Source organism: Anopheles nili, chromosome 3 (genome assembly GCF_943737925.1).
Source record: "Anopheles nili chromosome 3, idAnoNiliSN_F5_01, whole genome shotgun sequence".
Taxonomy (NCBI): Eukaryota; Metazoa; Arthropoda; class Insecta; order Diptera; family Culicidae; genus Anopheles; species Anopheles nili.
This window is the reverse complement of record NC_071292.1, coordinates 52435551-52459896: the sequence shown is the minus strand read 5'-3', so window position 1 is coordinate 52459896 and position 24346 is coordinate 52435551. Positions and strand designations below refer to the sequence as shown.

Genomic DNA, 24346 nt, shown 5'->3' with positions numbered 1-24346 from the left:
CGATCACTGACTGTTCAGTTGCGCAAGAATAACAGATAACTTTGTTGTTTCTTCGGATATCGTCAAAAGCACCTTCTTCGGTCGCACATCCTACCATTATCGTCCTTGGTGATCTGTTTTCTTTTCCTTCTGGTTTGTTTTATTTGGGTCTCGCGGCTTGGGCTCGGTAACTGTGGAGCCTTTACCGCCGTGCAATCCGCACACTTATTGGAACCATCATATCTTGCGTCCGGACACGCGCACACTTTAGAACGTTGTGGACTTGTGACGTTGTTCGTGAAAAGAAGATAAGTGGCAGATTCGTTTGCTAGTCGGTTGTAAACCGATCGGAACACATCAACCCGTTCAATGGAACTTCTAATGCCAATTGGTTCCAGTTGCAATGTTGGATTTACTTTTAGATGAGTTCAAACAGCCCTATCATGCCCCATCCTATTTGCTATCGCTTTCGATCGTGATTTCAATTATCTCTTTCTCTCTCTCTCTCCGATCAATCCGTTCAGGCGATTCGGATGTGATGTTCCTGCAACATCATCACGGAAATAAGTATCTACTCTGCTGTTCACATTCGATCAAGAAACGGGAAACGGAAAGCACCTAGCGCAGTAACGATCGAACGAATGAATGTGTCCTTCGAACGATCGCAGCAGTCAGGAGAGCTACAGCTCCAGATCACACTGCACAACCTAGCTAACTAATTATGCGTAACCTACGAAAGTACGTTTGACTTAGAGACTGCCTAATCTGCTTAAGTTTTGTTTCTGCCCCGCGTGACCGCGTTCCTCGTTTCTCTTCGACTTCGACTTCCTTTCACCTTGATGCCACACTCAGTGCCTAAAACCCCTGCACTTCGTTTGCACATTTTGTTTTGCGACCACGTTACGAACTCTTGGTAGGGCCACACACCTGCAGTCGTGCTGCCACTGGGCGTTCTAGTAATGTTTTTTGGTATATCGATCTCTTAAAATGGGCGGCGGTGCATTCGAAGAAATGTGCATATGCATATATCGGTAGAGTGAAAAGATTGTGACTGTAAGTGTTTTTGATTTGTTTGCTTTGCATCGTTCGATTCTGCCTTCCCCTTGAGGAAGCAGTTTTCCCTTGCAGGAAGGAGTCGCCTAGCGCCCTAAAGTGAGTCCCTTTAGGTGACGGGTTTTGAGAGTTGTTAAGTGTGTAGTACTGGTGCGAAATCGCGGGCTTTGGAGTGGGGTTCGCTAGCTTTCTACGGCATCCGGGCAGTAGTCATTTGCCTTCGAAATGATGCTCGAAGGAAAGGAGAGAAAGCTCAACTATCGGTACACGCGTACGAAGAAGGATTCGAGAGGAAGAAACTGGACAAACTGCTCGTGGCTGTGGCGGATGAATGCACGAATGCATCGCACCGAGCGTTGCGTGTAAATATATGTATGTATGTATATATATATATATATAGATAGACCTTCGATAAATATTAGTACGTGTATATTGTGTATATATCTAATAATAATATATACTTCTGTTCGTCCTTCCGCTACGACGTAGTGCTTGCCTTTTCACTGCGACATCAATCTTTGATTATCTGTTCTTAGATGGCTGCGTGTGCGTTCCCAACCGAGTTTAGTAGAATTTAAAATTTTCCTACTGCTTTACTACTTTTTTTTTGCATCTCCCGCGTCGTATGCGATAGTCAAACGTTTCCTTCCGAGTGCAAGAAGGTAAGCTAATAAAGGTAAAAATATAACACTCTTCATCACGCTTCGGGAAGCATATATGCAATCAAACGTGTGCACCATGTGCGCTAGAGCAATGCGAAGACGAATTTGGCTAAGTTTCTGTTTCCTTTTATGCTTCTGCATATAATGTTTTGTTTTTGCTCGAACAAAATTCCCACCACAGCCTTTGCCTGGGGTCGTGGGGATGTCCTTAATAGTGTGCAACTAACGAGTTAAAGTTATAATTAGTATTTCGAGAACAATTCAACAAGCACCAAACTCTCAGTGATAACAGACCAACAATGCGTGCGAATGTGTATGTGTGTACGTGTGTGTGTGTGTGTGTGTGTGTGTGTGTAGAATGTCCTTAAAATATCCTCTATTTGTGCCGTACGCCTTCGCGTACAGAGTAAAGCGATAGTATCAACAGATTGTGGTAAGATAGTTGTACAAAATTGTCCGTCTGTGGGTGCGTGTGAGTTTATCATTCAAATCACTAATGCCACATGGAAAGAATCGTTCGATTAAACGTCGGGCAAGGAGGGGGCTATGTGCTGTTTTGGGAGTACACCGATTTGGAATCAGTCGACCCGCCGGGGGGCCGGTGCGTGCTAGGATGACAACGTTTATCTCATTGATATGCGAATTACTTTGTTTATAAGACACGTAAAAGTAATTGCTTCGCCGTTACGCAGAAGAAGCGATCTAATTGGGTGCATCATACTATTTTCGACGCGAAAAAACTATCTCAATTGCTCTCAAACCCTTCTTTGGAAATATTTGCCAAAATGGAGATAATACTGCTTCTTTTCGCGCGATCTCTGTACACCGCGCGATCGTTAGTGTTTAAACGTGAAAGCGATTTACTTAAGACAGAACAAGGTAGTTTTAAATCTAGAAAAAAAAGATATAAAGATAGCACATCAGATCAATGTATAGAAAGGTAAGTAATTGAACTTGCCAACTTAACTCGAAACGAAGAACAAACGGAAAATAGGGAAGCAACGTAAGGTTAGCTTCTTAACGATGGAAATCAAACAAAGCCATGCTCGAAGCATAGAGTGCGATGCAGAAAAATGGTATGAAATGAACGAAACCGAGAAAAATCAGCCAGCGATAGTACTCACGAGAAATGAACGCTAGTCGTAAATTTGTGCAATGTTTCTGCCTCATAATTTGAGCTATCAATTGTCTAATCCTTCCTATTTGCTATCGAATATCGTAGCAGTGAGTCAGCTTGTGTTAGTTGTGATCATTTCTTGCTGTCTCCTTAATTTGTGCCCAGTTTTAAAAGTTACACCAGATACCTCCGTTCTGTTCTATACAACCGACAATGGGAAACAATATTACTTCATCCCCATATTCTATGCCCGAGATCGTCGGAGTAAACACCCACCCAGCGAGCTAGACGAGCAGCTGCGTGAGAGTAATAGTTTTTTTTTAAGTTTTTCTTTATCTTTTATCGCTTGATTTTTGTTTTGAGTGATCTATTGATTATTTCGATTATGGATGCTCGGCATATTGCGTAGTAGTAGATTGTGGTTTCGATTATAGACGTAGTTGGTTGGATAATTTGAAAGTGTAACGTTTCCGCTCATATCTTTTTCTGCTAAATCTGGCAATGTTCCATCCTTGTTCCTACATGTGGTTTTTGTTTCGCTGTACCAATTGCTGCCCATGACAAACAATCCTCTTGCGTGACATTGCGCTCTAGTTTTCTATTTAGTTTAGCGTTATTTATGAAATCGTAATTTGCCCATTGTGTTCGGCTTAGTTAAGTTTGATTTTCCATGCTGTAGCTGTATATCTTTCTTCTGGCGTGGGGTTTATGGTTATTTTTAATCGCTTTTTTTATACTTTTTGGTGGGTATATGTTCCAGTGTGCTCGGTTCGCGGCACTGAAAGAGTTTTGCTTCTAGTGCTGGACTTTCAAGTTACGTTTTACGGGGTTTGTGCTAATAAAAAAAATATATCTTTACCTTACAAAACACATGCTCGTCTCGGTTGATCAATCTAACGTTCTACTGGGACTGGTACTGACGTCCAACAAGTGCGATGTACATAACCATCAAATGAACTGTGAAGCTCGCAGCATGTGGCATAATTCAATTCAATGCAATTCTTGAATTAAATTTTCTGTCAAATCACGTCACCACCGAAAGCACCGACACTGAGTGTAAGTGCACGTCCGCGTTATGGAAAATGGTAATTGAATTTTGTTTAGTAAGCCCGCTGCAACGGACGATAGAACCTGCGTCCTGCGCAGCGTAATGAAAATCATACGAACGCCCGCACAGCAGATCCCTCCTGTGAGCTAACTAGGCTCGTCGGTGGGGTTGCAATTAAATCCACATGCCACTTGGTTGGCCGTATAAGTCATTAGAATCACGGCAGGATACAGGAAGCCGGAAGCGTTAACGTAACCCACACAAGCGGAAGCGTGTGGTTTGATAAAAGCGGCTCAACAAACGAGCCAATGAGGGCGGGAAATTACTGCCATCAATCAGGCGCGGGCCAGCGTTCAAGGACATGCTTGTTTTTGCCACTCAAATAACGGTCAGTTGGTAGGCACGATTAACCGGGCTAGAGAAGAAAAACTATATACTGGGGAGCGAGACATGAAAGACTCTTTTTTTTCGATCTTTTGGATAGGACGTCGAGTGTTAGAAAATAGCGACATAGAAACACAGTAGCGGAATTATCGGGAGAAACACTCACGTCTCGTTGAACGTCATAAACAACTAGGCAACAATCACAACGAATGAAACCTAACCTTAACAGGCCTGCTAATGCTGAATACCAGGTGCTTTCACTGGTAACTACACGCCACCCAGACTAACCGCCCAAGCTTCCTCACTCATGGACAGTCATTACCATCGCGAACTCTACGTTCTCTGTCAGTCGACGGCAATCCTGGGGCAAAGGATCGCGCAACTTATGCTCAATTGAATCGGGTGGTGTAATTGCTAGTAATTTCTTGTTCGTATTGCGGTGACACCGTTGTCGAAGAAGTCTGTAAGCTCTCTGTTGACCGTGGTTGGCGCGTGTCATAGGGGATGCGATCCCGGCCAGATCCTGCCATTCGGCGCCTGCCAGTGGAAACACCGGACCACTGGCTCTATCATTCTCGCAGGATCTGCGCGCGACCTCGGAGGGAAGATTCTGAAAACAACCGATTTTTCTCGCTCACCTCACCACCATCGCGCTCCAGCGTGTCGTGTGTCGTGGCGTCGAGCAGCACCTCGAACCCGTAGCACTCCGGCATTGGCGTGGTCGGCACCCCGGCCTAGGCCTGCTGGATCGAGCTCAGGAAGGTGGGATCGACGGAAGCGACTTTGGCCGTCAGAAAGGCATGCATGCAGAACAGCAAACTTTGCAGCACATGACACTCGAGCTCCTTTCGATGCGGGAAAGCGGAAATACAGACCAAAAAGTGGGTGGACGAAATCGGGAGAATGGAAGCACAGGGTGGCATCGATGGGCGCGAGTACAATGTTTGCATTTGGGTATGGCAAGCAAAAGAGAGAAAAAGAGAACCGAAATTAGCATCAACGGACGAAAAACGGGAAGAGGGGGAAGCGGGGGGGGGGGGGAAACTGTCCACGGCAGGCGCAAAAAACTTCTCTACACAGCCTACGGAAGCGAGATGGTGTTAGAAATCGACCAAAAACAGGAAAACTAAACCAAAGTGGATTCCAAATTTGAAGGCTTAATTAAGAGTCGAAACGAATCGAAAAATCCGGACGTCAAACGCAGGCACACGGAAATGAACGAAAAAAAAAAGAACGGCCGGAAAACGAGGAAGGATGCGACTGGGAGGGAATCAAAAGATCGAATGCCATACCTTCGTCTCGATGGTTCGCGTTTCGTGGTCCTGGAAGTGTAGCTTCAGCTTCGACTTGCCATCGTCGCTGGAGCCGCGAAGCTGCGAAAACTTGTACTGCCAGATAACGGCCGCTTCGGCGCCTTCGGTGAGCGAAAATCCGGCCTGCCAGTCGAGCGTGAGGCCACCCGTTTTTCCGTGATGCGACACGGCGAACGTTTTGCGCTGCAAACAAACCGAAAGGTGTGGAACAGTAATTAGCCAAAGCAAATCTCAAAAGTCCTTAAGGACCACTCGACTTACGCCCAGCTTGATGACGCTGGTGACGATCGCCGCGTTCCAGCTGTTTTCGATCCGCAGCAACTCCTGGCGCGTTTCCACGCTGAGGTAGCGCGGTTCGTGGCCCGAACTTTGCAACAGGAAGCAGTGCTGCCGGGAGTCCACCGTTTCCGATTCCTTCACGACGCGGAACATCGTCTGGTACACCTTGTAGGCGACGTTCGCCTTCGTCAGCCCGGTCACGTTGAGTGGGGGCGAATCGAACAGCATCACTTCCGTGCCCTTGAGCACCAGGAAGCGCGGTTTGTAGCTTTGCCACGAGATGTGGTTGTTGATGACACCCTCGTTCACCCAGCCCATGTACTCGATCCGCTCGCCGACCGGGAAGTTCCGGTTGAACAGCTTCATCTGTAGGGTTCGAGAAAACGGGGCGTTATGTTACGCTGAGAGTGGCTCATGGCTCATGACCAGCGGGAAATGCTGCCTGCCTACCTGCAAGCTAGTCAACCCGACCACGTTGTCGGTGATGTACTTGAGCCACTGGCTCAGAATGGCGAGATCATCGCAGTGGATAATGCCCGTGGTGGTCCCGTTTAGTCCTCGCACCTCAAACGCGTTCGGTCGCAGCTTATCCGTGCCGTAGATGTACCTCGTGACGTACGCCATCATGAGCGGTACTGGTATGATTTATCGTTCCAACCGAGAAAAAAAAAGGTAAATCAATCATCAACCGAGCGACCAAGCGGGCCAACTTTTTGGCAGTATCTGCACCTGCAGCAATACACTCACCCGAAACCAAGTCGATCCATCGATTTTCCGGCTCCGAGCTGATGGACACCGGCCGGCTACTGTTGACCGATTTCCAATTTTCGTCCGCCTTCAGCTCCGCGCACGTCGCGTCGTTGTCCGATTCGGGCGTTTCTCGGCTCACTGGTGGAAAAAAGGGAGCGGATCGCGTAATGAAATAAATTATAGAATCCGCCTGATGGCTGATATCACGGAGCTGACTGACAGCCTACCCAACCACCACTAGGCCCTAGGTTTCTAGGTGAGTGGCATCTGCATGATAAATGGCGCTCGACTGGCCAAACGGCCTTGATGCACATTCCGGCAGGGCATTCCGGATTCGAGTTTTCCACCTCGAAGGGGCGAGGCTTCTGCAGTGGTATTCACAAAATGGCAACCGGTGCGCTTTTGAAATAAACTTCTCCTTGCTGGCGGTGCAGTTGAGCAAAAACGCTAACGAAGCAGGCACTGCTAAAGCTTCCCTTTCTGGTGTGTTCTAAACATGTACTAAAACTAACGCCACCCTTAAGGGGGAGGCGTTTCCATGCTACAGATGGAGTTTACAGTTTTCGTTGCCACCTGCGTTAAAAAATCCTGCTCCCCATGAAGGTAGCAGACAAATGACGCAGATGAGCGAAGGCAAAAACAAATTCCACCGGCCCTTTGTGCTGGACCAGAACAAGCGAATGGCCGGGACTTGAGCTGCGATGTACTTCACCCCTGAAGTGAGTCGTTTTTCACTTTGCCGGTCGTTCGGGTCGCCCAGTACTTTCACGATTCGTTCAAAACGACCGACCGCTGGAAAACGTGGGGGTGGTGTCCTTTTGTACTCCTGCATCGGTGAGCAGCTTTAGCGCCCAGAAAGTCACAAAGGAGTCCCCGTTTGCTTTGTTTTGCCCGAGGCCCGAAGCAGGAACTTACATTGTTTTTGCAGGAATGGTGTCGCGGCGCGGTAGTGCCTCACGGTCAGTACGACTATATCGCCGGCATTTCGCAGGATGTTCACCGCGTCGTCATGCGGACAGGCCGTGATGTATTCGCCATTTACCTGAAACAACACGCGAAGAAAAACGTCGAGAATGTTGAGCGTAAAGTGCTTTGGGAAAAATGAGCCGAAAAATGTAAGCGAACCGGCTCCTGTGTCGGGTATACGAAAGGATACTTGAGCTGTTCGCATGCTTTCAGGCTCTCGTGTTCAGGTTGGGCAGATGTTCAGGAAACGGCACATTTAACATCACCTTCTAGCGATTAGTGGCAGTTTTAGCACATCCGAGAGGAACCTAATCTTCGTATTGTAATTAATTTAACATTCCCTACGGACGCGTAAACCTTATTGTAGCGTTTCAAGCTGTGAACCTCATGCGATTACACCTGACGGACGGACAGGAAGTGGAAAATTTGCTTCACACCACACCGCAGCGGGTCTGGAGCGAGCGCTGGGATGAAAAGCGACGAAGAGAAAGCGAAATGAAGGGGTCAGCCAAGCGAGCGAAATGTTAAGCACCGTTCGCTTCCTCGGCCGGGCTGGTCATCTTTTGGGCTTTTTAATCCAGTCTGCAAAAATTTATAAAATCACTGGCCCGAACAGTGGTACGATAAGCGGAAGAACGGACGCATCACCCTTTTGGGAGCGGAACAAAATTAGCGGTGCCTCAACTTTTCGGCGAAAACTTCAATGTGTGTTTTTGAGAAGGTTACACCTTTTTCTGATACTCGCCGGCCAGTTGGTCGGAGTGGCCGGATGTGGCCCTTTAGCTTTGCGCACGAGCGGGCGTGTTATCTGAACTCCATCGCCACCCAAAAACCGGGGTGGAAAAACATCCACGAGGGTGGCACGGCTTTTCCCGAGCTGAAAGTTTTACGGTTGGCTATCGCAGGGCGAGTTGGTTTTATCGGGTTTCCGGTCGGTTCCGCCGGTTAGGATGTGATCATAAATTTTTGATTCCATTTTGTTTATGAAACACCCCACACTCCTGCCCCAAACAGCCAATAAATCATGCTGCACCGTGGCGGTTTTGCAGCGGTCGAGTGTCTTAAGCTTTTAAATTACATCTAAAATTCTGCTGCCCGACCTACCAACCAGCGCATGCTGCGATGCAAAAAGTTTTGGCATCAATGAATAAAAAAAACGGCTCGCAGTGGACCGCTCCATAACGAAAAGTGCCATGAAAAGTGTCACAAAAACGCAAATAAATGACTGACGTTCATTTATCACCCGACCCCACCGCCGGGCGATTGACACGACACCGAAAAGGAAGGCATCCCAAGCACCCGGGCTCTCGTTCACCATCGACAGGGATACATTCGAATTGACACATTCGTACGTTAACTTAATTAAATGTCGAGCTCAAGCTTCCAGCGAGCGATGGCCGCTGGATCCGGGCGGTAGCGAGCTTTCGTGCTGAGAATCGCACAAAACAAAAGCGCCACCTCACGTGTTTGCTGGCAAGGACACGAAACCCGGACAAGGACAAACCGCAACACCGTCACAAAACGATACCGCCATTTGTCACAGCGTCCTCCCAGCTTGCTGTTTTTGCTTCCTGTGTTCCTGTTTCTTTCACTATCTGTGCTTGCAATAAAGCACCCGTAAGACCTCGGGCGTAGAGTGATCGAAAAAAAGCCCGGTGTCTGTTGGCGGTGTAAAGGTTGGGGAGTGTTTTGTGTCGGACACGAAGAGATTAGTTCAGCGAGCTTATACGTACTGGCTGCTAGCCATAGACATAGCCTTTTCTAATTCAATCCCCCTCGGGTTTAAGTGAGGCGACTGTGAATTATCGGGTAACAACCGTTGATGTTCAATTAAAACTACAACCTTTCAGTAAACGACAGGTCAGAGTCTGGGAGCGAGTGGAACTCACGTCCAGCCCATTAGGAAGAACTCGTAAAATATCGTCGTCCTTCATCTCGCCTAATGGCAGGATCCGGCTGTAAAAGCGAAAGGTTTTATTATCATTTAAACGCTTTTCAAACTGTCGCCGGTGGCTCAAAAAAACCGCGGTAACTCCGGTAGCTTTGGGTCACCGTTACGACGCAAAGTCTCGATCCCGTGTCGAGACCGTCCGGTGCTGCGAGTATCCTTTTTGATGGTCCACCGTAATCCACAACCGCGGCCGGACGACCTCGTGGGACGTACGTATCGCTATAGCGACGCCATCGCACGAAGCAATTACACAATTCCGACCGAAAAGGCAAGTCCCGGTCTCGTTTCTAAACTGTCGGCGAATGGTTTAATTTGTCAAAGCTACTGCGGAAACTTTGCCGGCAGCATTCGCCATTCGCCAGTTCCCGGGCGTTATTTTCTGCTTTCCCGAGGACGGACGAAGCCGGAGCGATAGAGATACCTAACCTGCTTTAAAGTGTCCTTTTAATTAATTCATACAGGAGATAAACATTGCGAATGAATCGGCGGTGGAGCGGCCGGAATTGGGATTTTATTTTACTCGGGATTCGGGAGGAAAATGGGCAAAATGGCGTTATCCTGCCGTCCTTGGTTCCAAACCCGCCAGAACACCAACACTTCCGACAGGGAGTGAAGCCGGAAAAACCGAGGGCATTGGGATTAACCACATTTTCTCTTCCGGAGGGCTTACATGCCCTGGCGTCGCCATGGTGGCGGCATCATCGAGAAAAAGGCTCAACCCGAGGACGGCTTTGCCACTGCTCGCACGAATGAAAGGGGCACGAACGGAAATACATGCACAGCAAACAGTATCAAAGCCGGATGGGGAAGTACTCCTGTTACACTCTTTGACGGGAAGGCACACTTGTCCGTTACCTCGCAGGATCTGGCACAATTTTCGCTCGCCTCGAAGGCGCTGATTGGCTGTTGGCCGACGAGCCGCAAAGCTGATCCTGGTTATTTTGGGAAACCCTCCAGAGAAGTAGGGAGCTAAGATAAACTAAGCAATAATGATTGCCGTACCCCAAAACAGGGACGCGGAACAAAAATCAGGATTAAAACAATTTCGGTCCTTCCTCATCGCCCGGTCTAACGATTTGGGTTGCGTTTTTTTTTCTCTTTCGCCCAACTCCTCACGCGGCACCTTCGAGCGTCGCGGGAAATGGTGGAAAACTTTTGCCGAGACACATTCATTTTTGCCTAATATAATTGCCCAGATTTGTTGTGGGATAATTCGGGGAATCTTTCGGCTCCTTGATGCCGCCCGTGTGATATCAACCGAAAGAAAAAGGACGCCCGGCCCCAGCCTATTTGCGTGTCCTTTTTTCATGAATCTTTTTTTTTTGTGCTCCTTACGATCCCACATTTCGACGGGGATGGGGAGTGCAAATTCATGTTTCGACAGGCAAAAAAAAGGGACCAATTCATGAAGTACCCTAATAGTATCACCCTGCTCACGCCGTCCATGCCCATGCTCTTTCTTATCGATGTGGCACCGGGACCTGTTTGGTGCGTCGCCGCTAACAGGTGCCCCGTGGGCGCACCTCAAAAAACTTTGGGTCACCCGACGGAAGCGATGGCCAAGACGCGATAAAACGGCGACGCAAGCGAGAACGAAAGCGGACACCAAAGGGAATTCATTTTGCGTGCTTCAGCGGAGCACGAAACGGTGGTGTGTGCTTACCTTGATGATGGCATCGCCAACAAACAGCTGACCTGTTGCGTCGGCCGCCTGGTCCTTGTAGATCCGCGATATCAGTATCGGCAGTTTATGCTCGGCGCCACCCTTTATGCTCAGCCCAAGGCCGCCCACTTTCTGGCGTGTGATCTGTACCATGCGTTCCTGTGGGTTTTGTAGGAGAGAGAGAGAGAGAGAGAGAGAGAGAAAGAGAGCAAAAAAGAGAGAAGCATAAGAGACTATTACACACTTGGTTTGATGCATTGCACATGCAACATATGCCAAGCATAAATTCACGGATAATCGCACACTCAGCTGACGATAATTGGAGCAACATAAACTGCAGCTCTCCTGAGTTGATAATTCACGAGTACCGCGCGCTAATGCTTGTTTGCAATTGCTTTCGCCCGGCCAATGCGTGCTTGGGTAAATAAACACGCAAAGCGGGCCCAATTTGGTCGCATATTTCCGGCATGGCCACATTGCACTGCCCACGACGCATTATCTCCGCGGGGCGATAATGTAATCACACGGCCAGCCAGTCAGCCAGCCAGGTCGTAGGTCGAGTTTATTTTACCCACTCGCTTTACGCGTCCTGCACGAGCTCATACGCTCACGCAACACACGACGACGTACCGGAACGGGGTAGTAATTGCTTTTGCACCGAGAAAACCGGCCAGAAGACGTGTGCTTCGACCGAAAGTGATGCTCCATCGATCCAGCGAACCGGAATGGAGCAGGGTGCGCGCGCCAAAAAACCGTGCCGAAGCGATAATTAGCTTTTACGGCCGCCAATCGGCTAATGTGGTATCGGTTTAATGTGGCTCAAACGATTAGCCTCGGGGGCTGTCTCCTTGGAGCCGGAGCCCTACGGAGCAAGACCTCCATGAATTCGCGTTCGTCTTGTTAGCCCGGCGGCAGTTTCTGGCTGTCAGAGGGCGTCGTTGTGGTTTTGTTTTGTCCTTCTTTGCACACTCTCTCCCGGGTGGAGTGGGCTTGTTATTTTTAGGAAAAAGAAATTTCGGCGCGATGGGGCTTATCTGGTATCTGGCATTACGAAAGAAATGAAAAAAAAAATGCCTCCCTCCCTGTGGATGATGAATGCGTGCCCGTGTTTGAGCTCGGCTTTTGGGAAATGACTCGTTGGGTCGGGTGAGCGCGCTTGTTTGACCTGGTTATCGGTTCGGGAGGTTAATAGATTGCACCGGAAGCCACAATTTGCTACCATACGGTGGGAGATTATGAATTTCCAGGCCATGAATTGCCTTATCGCTGGACGAGTCACGTTCGAGGCGTTCGATGTTGGCTTTTTACGGAACGATTTCTATCAAACCAAGTAATTTTTTCATGAAAAAAAAATGAATTAGAACACGATGCGCACCACTTCTGCGCAACGCGCAGATCAATAACCGATATTAGATGATGAAATTCGCGGTAGTAATTACGGTACGGCAGTGCTTTGAATATTGGCTCAATTTATCAGCCGACTGAGCAACCATCATGAGTAACCGTGCGCTATCGAGTGGAGGGTTTTCCCGAAAAAAAAAACCTTATTCCCTTATTCTGCAACAGTACCGACCTTTACCTTAGACTCGATGGGTGGGTGGGTGGCGTTTGTGGGCGTCGGGGCGGGCGTTGTCGTGTCCTGCTTCTGGATCGTGATCATCTCCATCGAAAGGTGCAGCCGGGCGAGTTCTGGTTTGCTTTTGCCATCGCTTATCATCACCATCCCGGTGCGGGTCTAAACACGCCAATTGAACAAGAACAACGGTTATCAGACTGCGTGTGGTGGGTGCACGTATCGAGCAAATTAATCGCCACCAATGGCCGCAAGATGGGCGCAACTTACCTTCAGATTCTGATCAACTTTCTCTTCGATCGGGGTCGCCATCTTGGACGCGTTGATCTTCATATTTTGCTGCGAACGAGTGAACGAAAAGCAGAGAGTGAGAGAGAGAAATTAGCCATTTTCGGTTGCACGCGCTTCGGTGGGTCGATCCGATCGATCGTTTGTAATTAAAATTTTATGAGCAAAGTTTTGCACCGACTTTAAAGCCTTCCAGTCGACCTGCGCCCAAACCCCGGTGCACTGGAGCTAATATTCTTTCCCCGGGACTTTCCCTAGTCGTGCCCGTGGAAATGGGGCGGCCAATAAAAGCACCCGGCGGGCTGGCGTGACGAGCTCATAAGAAACTGATTAAACTTAGTCAATTTTTCACCCACAAGACTCGGGTTCACCCTGTTCGTCCTCTTCTATGGGCTTTTAGTGATCCTTAGAAGTACGATGGACCAAGTTTTTGTTTAGCACTTTCGTGGCATTGGGTAAGGTTAGTTCCGCAGATGGGCGCGGCCTGGCACACTGCATCAAACAGCGATTTCTGGCGATTTGGCCATAACTAAGCTCCATCACTATAGCTGCGGTGTGTGTATCGTACATATCGCGCAAAAATAGGCCAACATTAACACATTCTTCTGACGGGTGTTTAGGTACCGGGTACCGTGGCGCAGGAATAGGTGTGATTAAATATAGATTACTATAGCTTTTCCGCAGCTAATTTTCTTCCCAACCATCAAAGGCTTCCACGCCTATGCTAACCGTGTTTGTGCGCTTCCCGCGTTCGTCGGGGCCCGGCAGCAGGAGGCAAACAAATAAATGATGGCCTTGTGCAGGCGCCCGCGACCGGGGCCAGAGTGGAAAATGGATGGAATAATTACACTAAAGTGTGTTGATGGGCAGGAGCGCAAATTTCTTTTCCCTAGACTGCGGCTCGTGCCTCCACCAGCCTACGTTACGGGCGATCGCGGCCAGCATTGAGTGGGTTTGAAGGTGGAAAAAATATACCCCTTCCACTCACAAACCAGAAAACTGGCTCCCCGATTTAATGGGAAGAAATTCATCTCGATAATCATTATTAACTTCTTTGCTTCGGCGTGCCGATGGAGTTGGGTAAAAGCGGCACCCGGGGTTCCAGCTTTTGGCCGCTGATGAGCTGCCTGGCTAGATCGGTACCCTCGGTTTACACATTATGAGGTATGCCTAATAGTACTCGCTTTTTTGTAAACCCCTTTGGTATAGATTTATCAGGAAAGTCAGTTTCCAATGCTAATCTGAAGTTTGAAATAACGCAGCTGTAACATTTAAATCCCAGCGTATCATTGTTTGATAAAAACAATCCTAACTCGTTTCATGCAGAATTTAATTTAATCATGGGCTTTCAGGTACACCTCAAAACACGAAACGGACCGGCACGACCGGACTCTAAATTAGGAATTCTCGCAAGAGGACCCACACGGGAGCCGACTAAGATGTAATTGCCCATCCGCAGCTCGTAAGCATTTTGCATGACTGTGAGTAACGAGAAATGAAACTAGTCATCAGCGGCAACCGGTTGTCTTCGTCGGTTCAAACTGCGCCCGTACATTCAGCATCGTCGTCCCCCCCGGGCGGATTGATAGTCAAACACGCTTTTCGACAAGGAAAACACGGCTCGCAGCTCGTTTGTTTGCGAGGGGGGTAATTGAAAATTAATTAAAAATTACATAAACGCTCACGTTCGCGGCCCACGATCGCGGTTCGCTCGGGTTGATCGCGTTCAATTGACTTGTTCGTGCATAATTACTGTACGCTGACTCAACAATTATCACTTTCTAGACCCTGGAGTCCTGCGCGTGGATGATTAGCATAGCGATACACAACATCACTTTAGCTAAATGTAGCGAAGGAACGCAAAGGGGCCTCGCGAGGCACGAATGCAATTAATAGAGAAATCATATCGAGCATATAATTTCAGCGAGATTATGAGCTGCACGTAGAAGATGAGTTCAGGAACGAACGCCCGTTTCGTTCTAACGGGAGCGTAGAACTGTCTTGTGAAAAAGAACCCACTTGCTTAACGGTGGAACCTTTTCGGTGGCCCGCGGTAGGGTCAAGAGAAAATCACGGTCTGCTGGAAACAGCGAAAAGGAAAACCCACTCAAGTTGAAAGTTAAAATAAACACGGCAACACCATGGACGTTAAACGGTGCAATCCCGGGCGCTATCCCTTCGGGTTGCAGCTCCCAAACGTTTCATTATCCATTAAATTGTATCGTTTATAATTTATTGAGTTTTTTTTACGCAAGAAAACGACTGCAAAAAAAAACCCTACCTCATTCCCCAATTTTGGGAACGCCTTCCTTTTTGTGGACTAGCTCCAAAAGCAAAAAAAAAAAGCACGTTGTCCTTAACCGACTCACACTCCTTGGTTCGATCATCCTTGTGCGGCTCCCAGCGGTGTTCTTCTTCTCGATACTACAACCGCTTAATGAATCGAGCACTTGTGAAAATTTACTCATTAATCAATTTGATCGTGAATGCTTCCCCGGCCAAAGATTGGGGTCCCATTGCCCTTTTGCTCTTTCGATTGGGTTGCAGTTGGGTCTCGGGGCGCTTCACCGTTTCGCAATCATCGATCCTTTTTGGCCAACCGACCGAACGGTACCGGTCCATTTTTTTTTTTTTTCGTTGCAGATCCAATCTTTCGCTCATGCCTTTTTGTTCCCCTCTTCTCTGCGTTTCTGATTGTTTTGAGGTTTATCATAACAAAATCATGGCTCCCCGTGTCGGCCGCCGACGCGAACTCACCAATCCACCAATCGAGAACATCATCACAATAAAGTGGTAAAGAATAAGATTGGGCAAAGTTTGGTGTTTGGTGGAAGGAAACGAGAAATCCCACAGCACACTAACATACAGCTCCTGATCGCCGGTTTCTAACCATGACCCGAAATTTCGCAGAAGCGTTCCGTCAGAACGGAGTCTAGAACCGGGCGGCCGTTGCAGATGCGAAGCGGCGAAGTTCCAATAAACCACCCGCTATAATAAAGTGTTCTCAATCAGCCAAAGTGGGGTGGAAAGCGTGCCAATAAATGCTTGAGATGAATTAAAACGATAAACAGGATTGCTCGGATAAGTTAACGTCGAACAGGCGCCTGTTTATATTGCAATCATACGTTTGAACCGTACTTGAAAGTGTATTAATAACAAATTCATCCCAAGCTTTTCCCTTTCAAGTGTTCCCGCAGCATTGGATGAAGCTTCTTCTAGATCGTTTCAGGGACAAAACGCAACCGAAGTTCTATCCCGCTGGTTCCTCCCAATTCCCCAGTGGTGGCTTATGAAATATGGCTATCGTATCCGTTAGGGGCCGGTTTTCCTCTAAGCCCAAAGCCACCCGCGGCAGACCCGGATTGGGATTGGGAATTCTAACACAACACAAAAAACAGCCTCCCGCTGGTGTGGCTCGAGATGATACGAATTGGCATAAATTCCTTTTGCCTCGTGCCGTAGGACTGCGCGTTGCATCCAACCTATGCCGAGTCCAATTATTCTGAAGCAGCTCGGTGAACGCCGGGAAGGCGCGTGGTGCGTCGTTTGCACCGAAAAAAAGAAGGTGCTCTATGCAAAGGATCCAGACGCTTCCGAGAAGTTGCCTCACCGATTGATCCGACGGCAACCGGTTGATAGCTATTGTTTCTTTTATTCGCTTGCCGACGGCAAGCCGACGGGTTTGCGCATCTTCACTCCGGTATTCGAATACCCGCGAGCTTGGCATAATATTTTCGGCATGCTGAATAATACAGCAGGCATCTTCTTGCGACCGGTAAGTAGATGGAGCCCTGCTGAAAGTGCTCGTAACCGGTGCGTCTGCACCATTTCATCGGAAGTATGAGTGAAATTTTCAACAACAGAGCGGTAAAGAAATGCTTTCTGTTGCAGGGGTTTTGACGCGCCCAAATGTTGCCCCGCAATATGAAGCCATATACATATTTATATTACTGTAATATTTACCGTAATACTGCATGCAAAGCAAGATAAATCGCTCTCCACGGGCTGCAAAATGGCGGGCAAAAATCGATTCAAATGGGTTGTAATAAGTTCTAATTCCGATTTGCTAACTAGCGTTCCGCGCTTGGCATTTCTTTTCCCAGCAGAGTCTCGCGTGGAGGGATGAAGCAGCAAAGAATGGAACACAAAAATGGGTCCCTTGGTCCCTCGCGAGCTCACGGTTTTTTTCCCTCCGCCGTAAAAGTTCGCAGAATAGTAAAATTTGAAATGCACATTTTTTTGCTGCTTTCCCTCTCAAAGAAGCACTCACACCTCCTGCTGGAAGCTGGAACGCTGCACGGACCGGATGCTGATATAAATTTACTTCACTTTGAGTGCCCGGCCCGGTGATCTCGCACAGAAAGGACCAACGCCAGAGGATAACTGTCAGGACGTTTGAGATTTGTCAGCCAGCGAGCCAGGACACGCCACAAAATGGAAGCGCGAACGAAACGACTCGCCGCTCCCCGAGGAGCAGTCACTTTGCATTGGGTTTTGCAAAAAAAAAACAAAAAAAACGGAGCTTTGAAACGGAGCGCCCCGGTGGCCCCTCGGGCTAAAGCATATTCCGGCGCGCCACGAGTTATTGGCTTATTACGCGGGGCACGCTTCGTTCCACGCCACGCTCAAACGTGCACCCTTCCTTGGCGAAGGGGTTGAAGCTGGAGCTGGTTCTGCTCTGCCACCCTTCGTACTGCGCTGTGGGAACGCTTCGATGCCGCGGGAGTGTGCGCGCTTCGTTCGCGTGGCAGAAGAAGGCAGCAAAAGCAGAGCGTCTGTCAGCATCGCTGTCAATGCCGTTCGATAGGGATGCAATTTAATGGGGTTTTGTGTGCAGCAGCGTTGTGTGCATCGGTGGGGAGGGCGCGTAGGATGCGCCCACGATGGGGGCGTAATTTTGCGCGCAAAAAAGGCAAACTTTGACACCACATCCCGGAGGGCGCCCTTTAGGATTTTTGTGCAATTTTTTGTTGTTGTTCTTTTCGTTGTACCCGTTTTGGGACACAGACTCACCCAACCCGAGGGCTCCCACGTCGTCCCACGCTACTCATGACCTGGGTGGAAGAACACGAAAAAAAAAACACCCCTAGCCCAGCCTTCCTGATGTCGCGGAGACTTCGTGGTAATTTACACCTTCACCGCTTCATCGCGATCGTTTGCGAATGAAAGGGACCATTTTTTGTTGTTGTTGGTTAAAACATTGCCGTATTTTTCACACCAGCACCTCGGGGCCTTGGCAAGGGAGTGGTGCCGGTGGGCGTCCTACGAAATTGTTAGTACGTTAGCCCCCTGTAAACCAGGAGTGGGAATTGGCACACAGCAAAAAACAAAATGGAGGAAAATAAATTACATTTGCAGCGTGAAAAATTATTTATTCGATGAGTAGTTGGTTCCTCCGGTCGTCGCAGTCCATCATCCCGATCCCACGGGGTTCCGGACACCCGACGGGAGCACTCCCGGGCCGCTCGTCGCAGGTCATAGGATCGTTAGCAGCAGAAGCTCTCAAACGTGCCGCCCAGCGCCAACGGCTCGAGAAGACGAAGCGTCACAAGCGCAATAAAACGTGGCGACACCATCGACGACATCATCGCTTCATCAGTGTAGCTGGCAAACGCGAGGAGAGCATTGACCAGCAGCATTTGATGTTGCTCCCTTGGGTCCCTTTTAACCCCTTCTCCCTCCAACTCTTCCAACAGCTGCTCCATCCGCGCGAAGCTAGAGATGATGCCGATAATGAAGCCGATATGAGCGCGCCGAGCGAGCAGTGAAACAAAAAATGTGATGTGGAACTTTTTCTAGGTCAGTCGGAATTTGCCGCGCTACCGTCGGCGGGTGTGCAGTTATGCGCGCCTGCTACCAGGCGCATCATATGCCAGTCTATCTGCTATCTGCTGCACCATCACCCGGAAGGACCGGGCCAGCGTGACCGCGGTAGGCCATTCGTTAGTGCCGTACTCCGCCCCGTCGGGGCTTGTCTGTCGATCTATGGATCCCTGTTGGCGTTGTTGGTTTGTTTGTTGGGGAATTTGCGCCGAACATCGGATGTTCGGCTACCTCGGGGTCGTTTTATGGCCGGGTTTGTGATGCATTGCCAGCTGCGTGCTGGAGTTGTAAAACAATTCTGAGCGCTGAAGCTACTGCGCTTTTGTTTGGAATGGGGGTTTGGTTTGGTGATATATAAATTCAAAAGTGATTCAACTTTAATGTTGTCGCTGATAAATGATCGAGCGGTAGCGATGCTCCAGGTTGGGGTGTGTTTTATACCAGCAAGAGCTATGAGCCCACTGTAGGCATTATTATCTGCGAAACTCGATTCACCATTTTGTGAGCGTACCGATTCCCAGCATCCCAGTGCACAGTTTCAAAACACCGTCAGATAACCCCTGACCCGCCGGAGGCCGGATTGACCTAGTGATATTTTCTCGAGCCTGCACACACACACACACAACACCCGGGGTGTTGGGTGGAAAATTTCGGTATCCTCACGGCCCGCGTCCTGGCTCGCGCGTTATATTACACGCCGAGCGATCGATGATGCACGATCTGCTCCGATGGCTGGCGCGTCCCTAAAGGGACCCCTACGTGGGCATGTGGGCCGTGCCTGTTGGTTTGCCGCCTCATGCAGCTGCCGTTTTGCCGTGCCCCAAAACCCCCCCCCCCGGCGACAACGACGTTTATGTGGCGCGATGCATTTAGATGAAACGGATGTGTGTAACGACGAGCGCGAACAAACGCGCGGAACAAAAACGCCTAACAAATGTTTCAACACCGTCCCGACACAAAAGGAAGTGGAAACACAGACACACACACAAAAAACAGGCCCCACGGGAAAAGGGGTTTGGCCGGAGCGCTTTCCCTCGCTTGCAGCCGGAGAAAAGCGGGGTTTGAATCGCCTCCTCGTTGGAAATGTACGGCAAAGAGCGCAATGTTTACTTTTTTTCCGTTCTGTCCGCCACAAAGTCGACGCCGTTTGTGCTGTGAGGTGGTAGGGCGTGCCGGTGTGTGTCTCCGACCCTTACGAGCGTTATAAAAGATCCCAAAGCCCAATAATATTCAATACGAGAGAGACAAAAAAAAAAGAGGAGATAACTAATTCGACGCTCGTGGGAAACAATTGAGCAACAGCAGCGTCGGAACGCAGGACGCATATCAAGCAGCGTACAGGCTCGCGAACACGGGACCGACCATCTCTCTTGGGGCTGACCTCGCGAACGGGCACCAAATATTGCACACACAGCCCGTTTGCCAGCAGGGCGCACACACCACCGATACATTGTTGTTGATTTCATAAATTTAAAACGGATCCGCGCTGAACTCCATCTGCGTTGCGCTCCGTTCGACATATCAATCGGCTCGATCGGGGTTTCTACAAATTGTGCCCACAAAACAGATGGACGCAGCTGTTCGCGGGCGCGCATGCCGGGACCGCTAGGTTGGAGGTGCTTTTGTATGTCGGTTTAAATTCGACCGGCGCAATCAGCATGAATCGCGTTCCTTTCGTGGCTTGGGGTGGTTTCTTTGGGGCGCGTTTCGCCTAGAAACGGGACCATAAACACACGTTCAATCAGATGCTACGAGAGCCGTCTCAGAGCAACCATCTAAAGCGCGTGTGTGGTGATGAATCACTTCTTTCTAGCGAACTGTTCGATGTTTGAGACGTTTGAAACTCACGCTAAACGCTGCCGTATTTAGAGTAGCAATTCTACGATCCATCTAAACCATCGCTGCGTGAGTGAGATCCACCATTTTGGGAGCTCCTCATCATTGACTGTTTGCCTGAATTTTTACATTTCATTCGACACAACCCCGATCTTGTTGTTGCATTCAATTTTACTTCATGCCACTCGCCATCGCTGCTTAACATATGCTGAACAAAGCGATCGTGAGCAGGAAGATCGGCGACGAGAAGAAGCACACCAACAAAAAGAAACACACCCTTCTCAGTGTCGAGTCATCATCGATCGTGCATCGAAGCTGGTCAAACAAGGTCTTATTTGCAGCTACTGCATCATCACCATCTGTGCTATCGCTTCTGCATCTGGCTCTCGCGGTGGTGTGTGATGCATTTCTTTTTTTTGTTTTGTTTTGAGTGTGTATCTTCTCCCTCAGGGAGGGTTACGTCGAACAGCGCTCTCTCATCCGAGGCAATAATCATCATCGAACGTCTTGCAATCGGCATAATGTGATGCACTTTTCGACCAGCGCGCCCAGGGCGCGTTTTCGTGCCGCTGCTCACGTCGGCATTAACATATGCACAACATATGCACAACATTGATGCGGTGTAGGGCAGGACCATGGTCTGGGTCTCTGTTTTTCGAGAGGTACACTGAGGCGCATAGGTCATGCTCTGCATGCTCCATATCATAAAACCGGGGCTGGGGCCCAAAGAAAGCGCTGAACTGTGGTGTGAGCGATAAAAAAAAACAACCGGTGGTGAGAAAATTCGAGCAGAAGCACCATGTATCACCCGTTTGGCTTTTATGCTTGTTATCTTTTCGTCCATCGTCAGCCCGCGGTACGGTTTCCTCTTGCCGCCTGGCTTTAATTCATCAGCGAGCCGGGTGATGCACTTCAACGGCGAACGCAAAAGAAGCGAAGACACAAAAAGGGCGAAGGCTCGGTATGAATGAATGAACGAATCAGCCAAAGCGGAATGCATCGCGCCAGGAAAGTTGCATGATTACGATACGGTCGAGCCAAGTGCCTCGAGAGTGTCAGAACGGCGTGCAAAGGGAACAAGAAAGTGAAGAGCGTTGAGATTGAGAGCGAGCGAGCGAGAAGACAGACCCTGGAGGAAGCGAGCGTACCGTCGAACATAATTCCGACCATTCAGCCGCATATTTACATAACCTACCGTAAGCACAAAAGCGAGCGGAAAGGACGGATGTGTTTTTATTTGCGCCCTTTGGGCCCTTGTTGACTCGCTCGGGCAGGGTTTGATTGATGCTGAAAGTACATGATTAATATGATTAAAAGCGCTAACTGGAGCGCTTTGGTGGCTGGCTTTCGCCGGGGGTGTGAGTTCGCTGGAGAGTTTGTGACCCGCGCTATTTGAGGGAGTGTTTTCTCCTTCTTTAGCGCCAATCAATCACAGCAATTGATGATCGCAGCCACGCGAACCGTGGCGGCCGACATTGGGGCAATATAATAAAACTTTCCACCCGAGACGCAGGCGAATCTTTTAGAGAATCCGATACCATGAGCTCGGGGGGAGGCTTTAAAGTTTCACATTGACAGTTCCATCGCGCGCGCGCGCACACACCGGGGGAATTTAATTAAAGTACCAAATTATGTTTAATCGTATGCGATAAATTAAACCAAAGCCCCACTCGACGAGCGTATACGTATTCAATCGCACTCCCCAGTCGGTCCAGTTCGATCACGTTTACGACGCAAAAATGGAAAATGAATTTAAAGCGTGCTCGCCAAATTCAATTTCAGCTTCATTAGTGCACGAAATGCCACAGGGAGCAATCACTGTCGGCCGTTCTCGTACCTTATGTTTTGAAAATCGATTGAAAAATATGCAAACCCTGCTCAAATATTGATTTCTGGGTATTTGGATGGTTTATTGGGCCTTTAAATAGATTTTCAGCACGTATTTCTTGCCCACAAGTACAATGGCTTCGTCACAATTGAATCGTTTCGTTCTCCCAACAGAACGATCGAAACAATGCAATACGCGAGACGTACGAAATACAAAGGACGGTACAGAGGTGGAATAGAAACGGAATGGAAATTAATATTAATGAATGAGTCATGAATAATGTAAAGTTGTGCGGTTGCCTGGTAATTGATGAAAATTACCAAACTTCACTGCAAAAGGGTAAGCAAGCCCTAATCAAGCGTCCCCACAGGAGGTTTAACGTGGCTGACATTCAGAGAAGCACACCGCAGACCACATGTGACCACGTGTCTCGTGATCGTTAAGAGGATTCCGATGGTGAACAGACCCGGCGGTCAAGAGTGCTCGAGGATTCGATTGGTCACCACAACACTGCCACCGGTTTTAGCCTGTACCATGCGATACCCACCGGAGATGAGAGGAAACATCACACGCGATACAAAGTAGTACTACAGCGTGATTCCCATGCGCGAAAAAGCCCTCCCTTGCGAGACAAACTTAGACAAGATCAAGCGGCGGTTCTGGAATAGTGAAATCAATCTCGTCTCGTAGGGGATTTATCGGTTCACCGCAATGGCTTAGGGAGCCAGCGTTACGGTAAGAATTTTCCAAGTCAAGCTGCAGCCTCGGTCGGGCAGGCTTTCCACTGGACGGCAAGATAACGAATGCATGGAACCATGATTGATGGGCGACATGCGCCAATGCGTTTCATCGACAACTGCGTGGATGCGTTTACGCGTGGGCTCAATGTGAAATGCGATCGATGTTAGCTCTCTTTCTCTCTCTTTCGTGGCCTTCTCGGGGCATTTTCTTCCCACTCTATGTTGTACGCAAATGGGATTAAATTAACATCAAAATATGACTATCGCTTCGGGGCGTTCGCCTTGGATTGGATGGATTGAGCGATAGGGCTCCGAATGATGGCTTCAACGATCAATTCAAGACATCTAGCCCAAGCGCAGAGGCGCGGTTGCGCCTGGACGCGGCTCTGTTCTCCTGCTGCTGCCAGCACTCAAGTGCATAGTTAGACGGTCGATGAATGAATAATGAACCTCCCGAGAGCAGGATTAAGATGCACCGCAGACGGCAGGCAGACAGGGACCAGGCACGGACCGGTGTCGAAAACGACAGTACGCTCATATTTCAGCGAGCGGGCTTCGAACACAGCTGGCTAGCATTACTTTCCAGCTCCTTTTTTGGTTGAGCAAACCAACCAGCTGAGACGGGCTTTATACAAGGCCCGCGACAGGAGGTTGAAAAATCCAAAATCTACGATTTCAGTGACCTGTCTCCGAACCATCGGCGATCGTAGCAGCTCGCGGCGGTCGATTATCGGTGCAAACGATACGCGATGAGGGGTTATCTCACTTATCGGATCTCGCGCCGTAGCGCTCGTGGATCGCTGATAAAACCGCGCGGATAGGCCATATGCTAATAGTGGAAAGGCTTGTCCATCGTGGGCACCAAAGAGAGGAAGGTGAACAAAAAAAAGCAGGCTACATAAATAAAATAGAGGCATCGGGGCGGTCGTGGATGAGATTGCCGGCAGGAGACAAAAACAAGCCATTCGAATAAGCATTAAGCATAATCGAGTCGGTAATGGTGGTGTTTTATGTTCCCACATCACAAACATCGCAGGGAGCCTCGTGCCATATTATCTAATCGCATTAGAAAGCCGAGAAGAAGCGAAACACG

At 49.0% G+C, this 24346-nt stretch overlaps 1 protein-coding gene across 1 annotated transcript; it reads right to left on the bottom strand.

The window, feature by feature from the left end:
- Positions 1 to 4977: 4977 nt before the first annotated feature.
- Positions 4978 to 21904, bottom strand: LOC128723561 (gamma-1-syntrophin). Its single transcript, XM_053817317.1, has 10 exons — positions 21881 to 21904; positions 13009 to 13077; positions 12745 to 12900; positions 11166 to 11324; positions 7501 to 7627; positions 6583 to 6723; positions 6286 to 6470; positions 5818 to 6201; positions 5536 to 5739; positions 4978 to 5088 (listed from the first exon to the last, which is right to left on the bottom strand). Exons 2-10 carry the CDS (start codon positions 13069 to 13071, stop codon positions 4978 to 4980), a joined length of 1530 nt encoding a protein of 509 aa, XP_053673292.1. The 5' UTR covers positions 13072 to 13077; positions 21881 to 21904.
- Between the last annotated feature and the right edge of the window lie 2442 nt (positions 21905 to 24346).

What these genes read in the sequence shown, in the direction of transcription:
- LOC128723561 (XM_053817317.1), bottom strand. Translation starts at nt 13,071, where the DNA reads ATGAAGATCAACGCGTCCAAGATGGCGACCCCGATCGAAGAGAAAGTT. An exon ending in TTGGCGATGCCATCATCAAG is followed by an intron (nt 7,628 to 11,165) that starts GTAAGCACACAC and finishes GTGTTGTTTCAG; the next exon opens with GTAAATGGCGAATACATCAC. An exon ending in ACCATTCCTGCAAAAACAAT is followed by an intron (nt 6,724 to 7,500) that starts GTAAGTTCCTGC and finishes TTTTTCCACCAG; the next exon opens with TGAGCCGAGAAACGCCCGAA.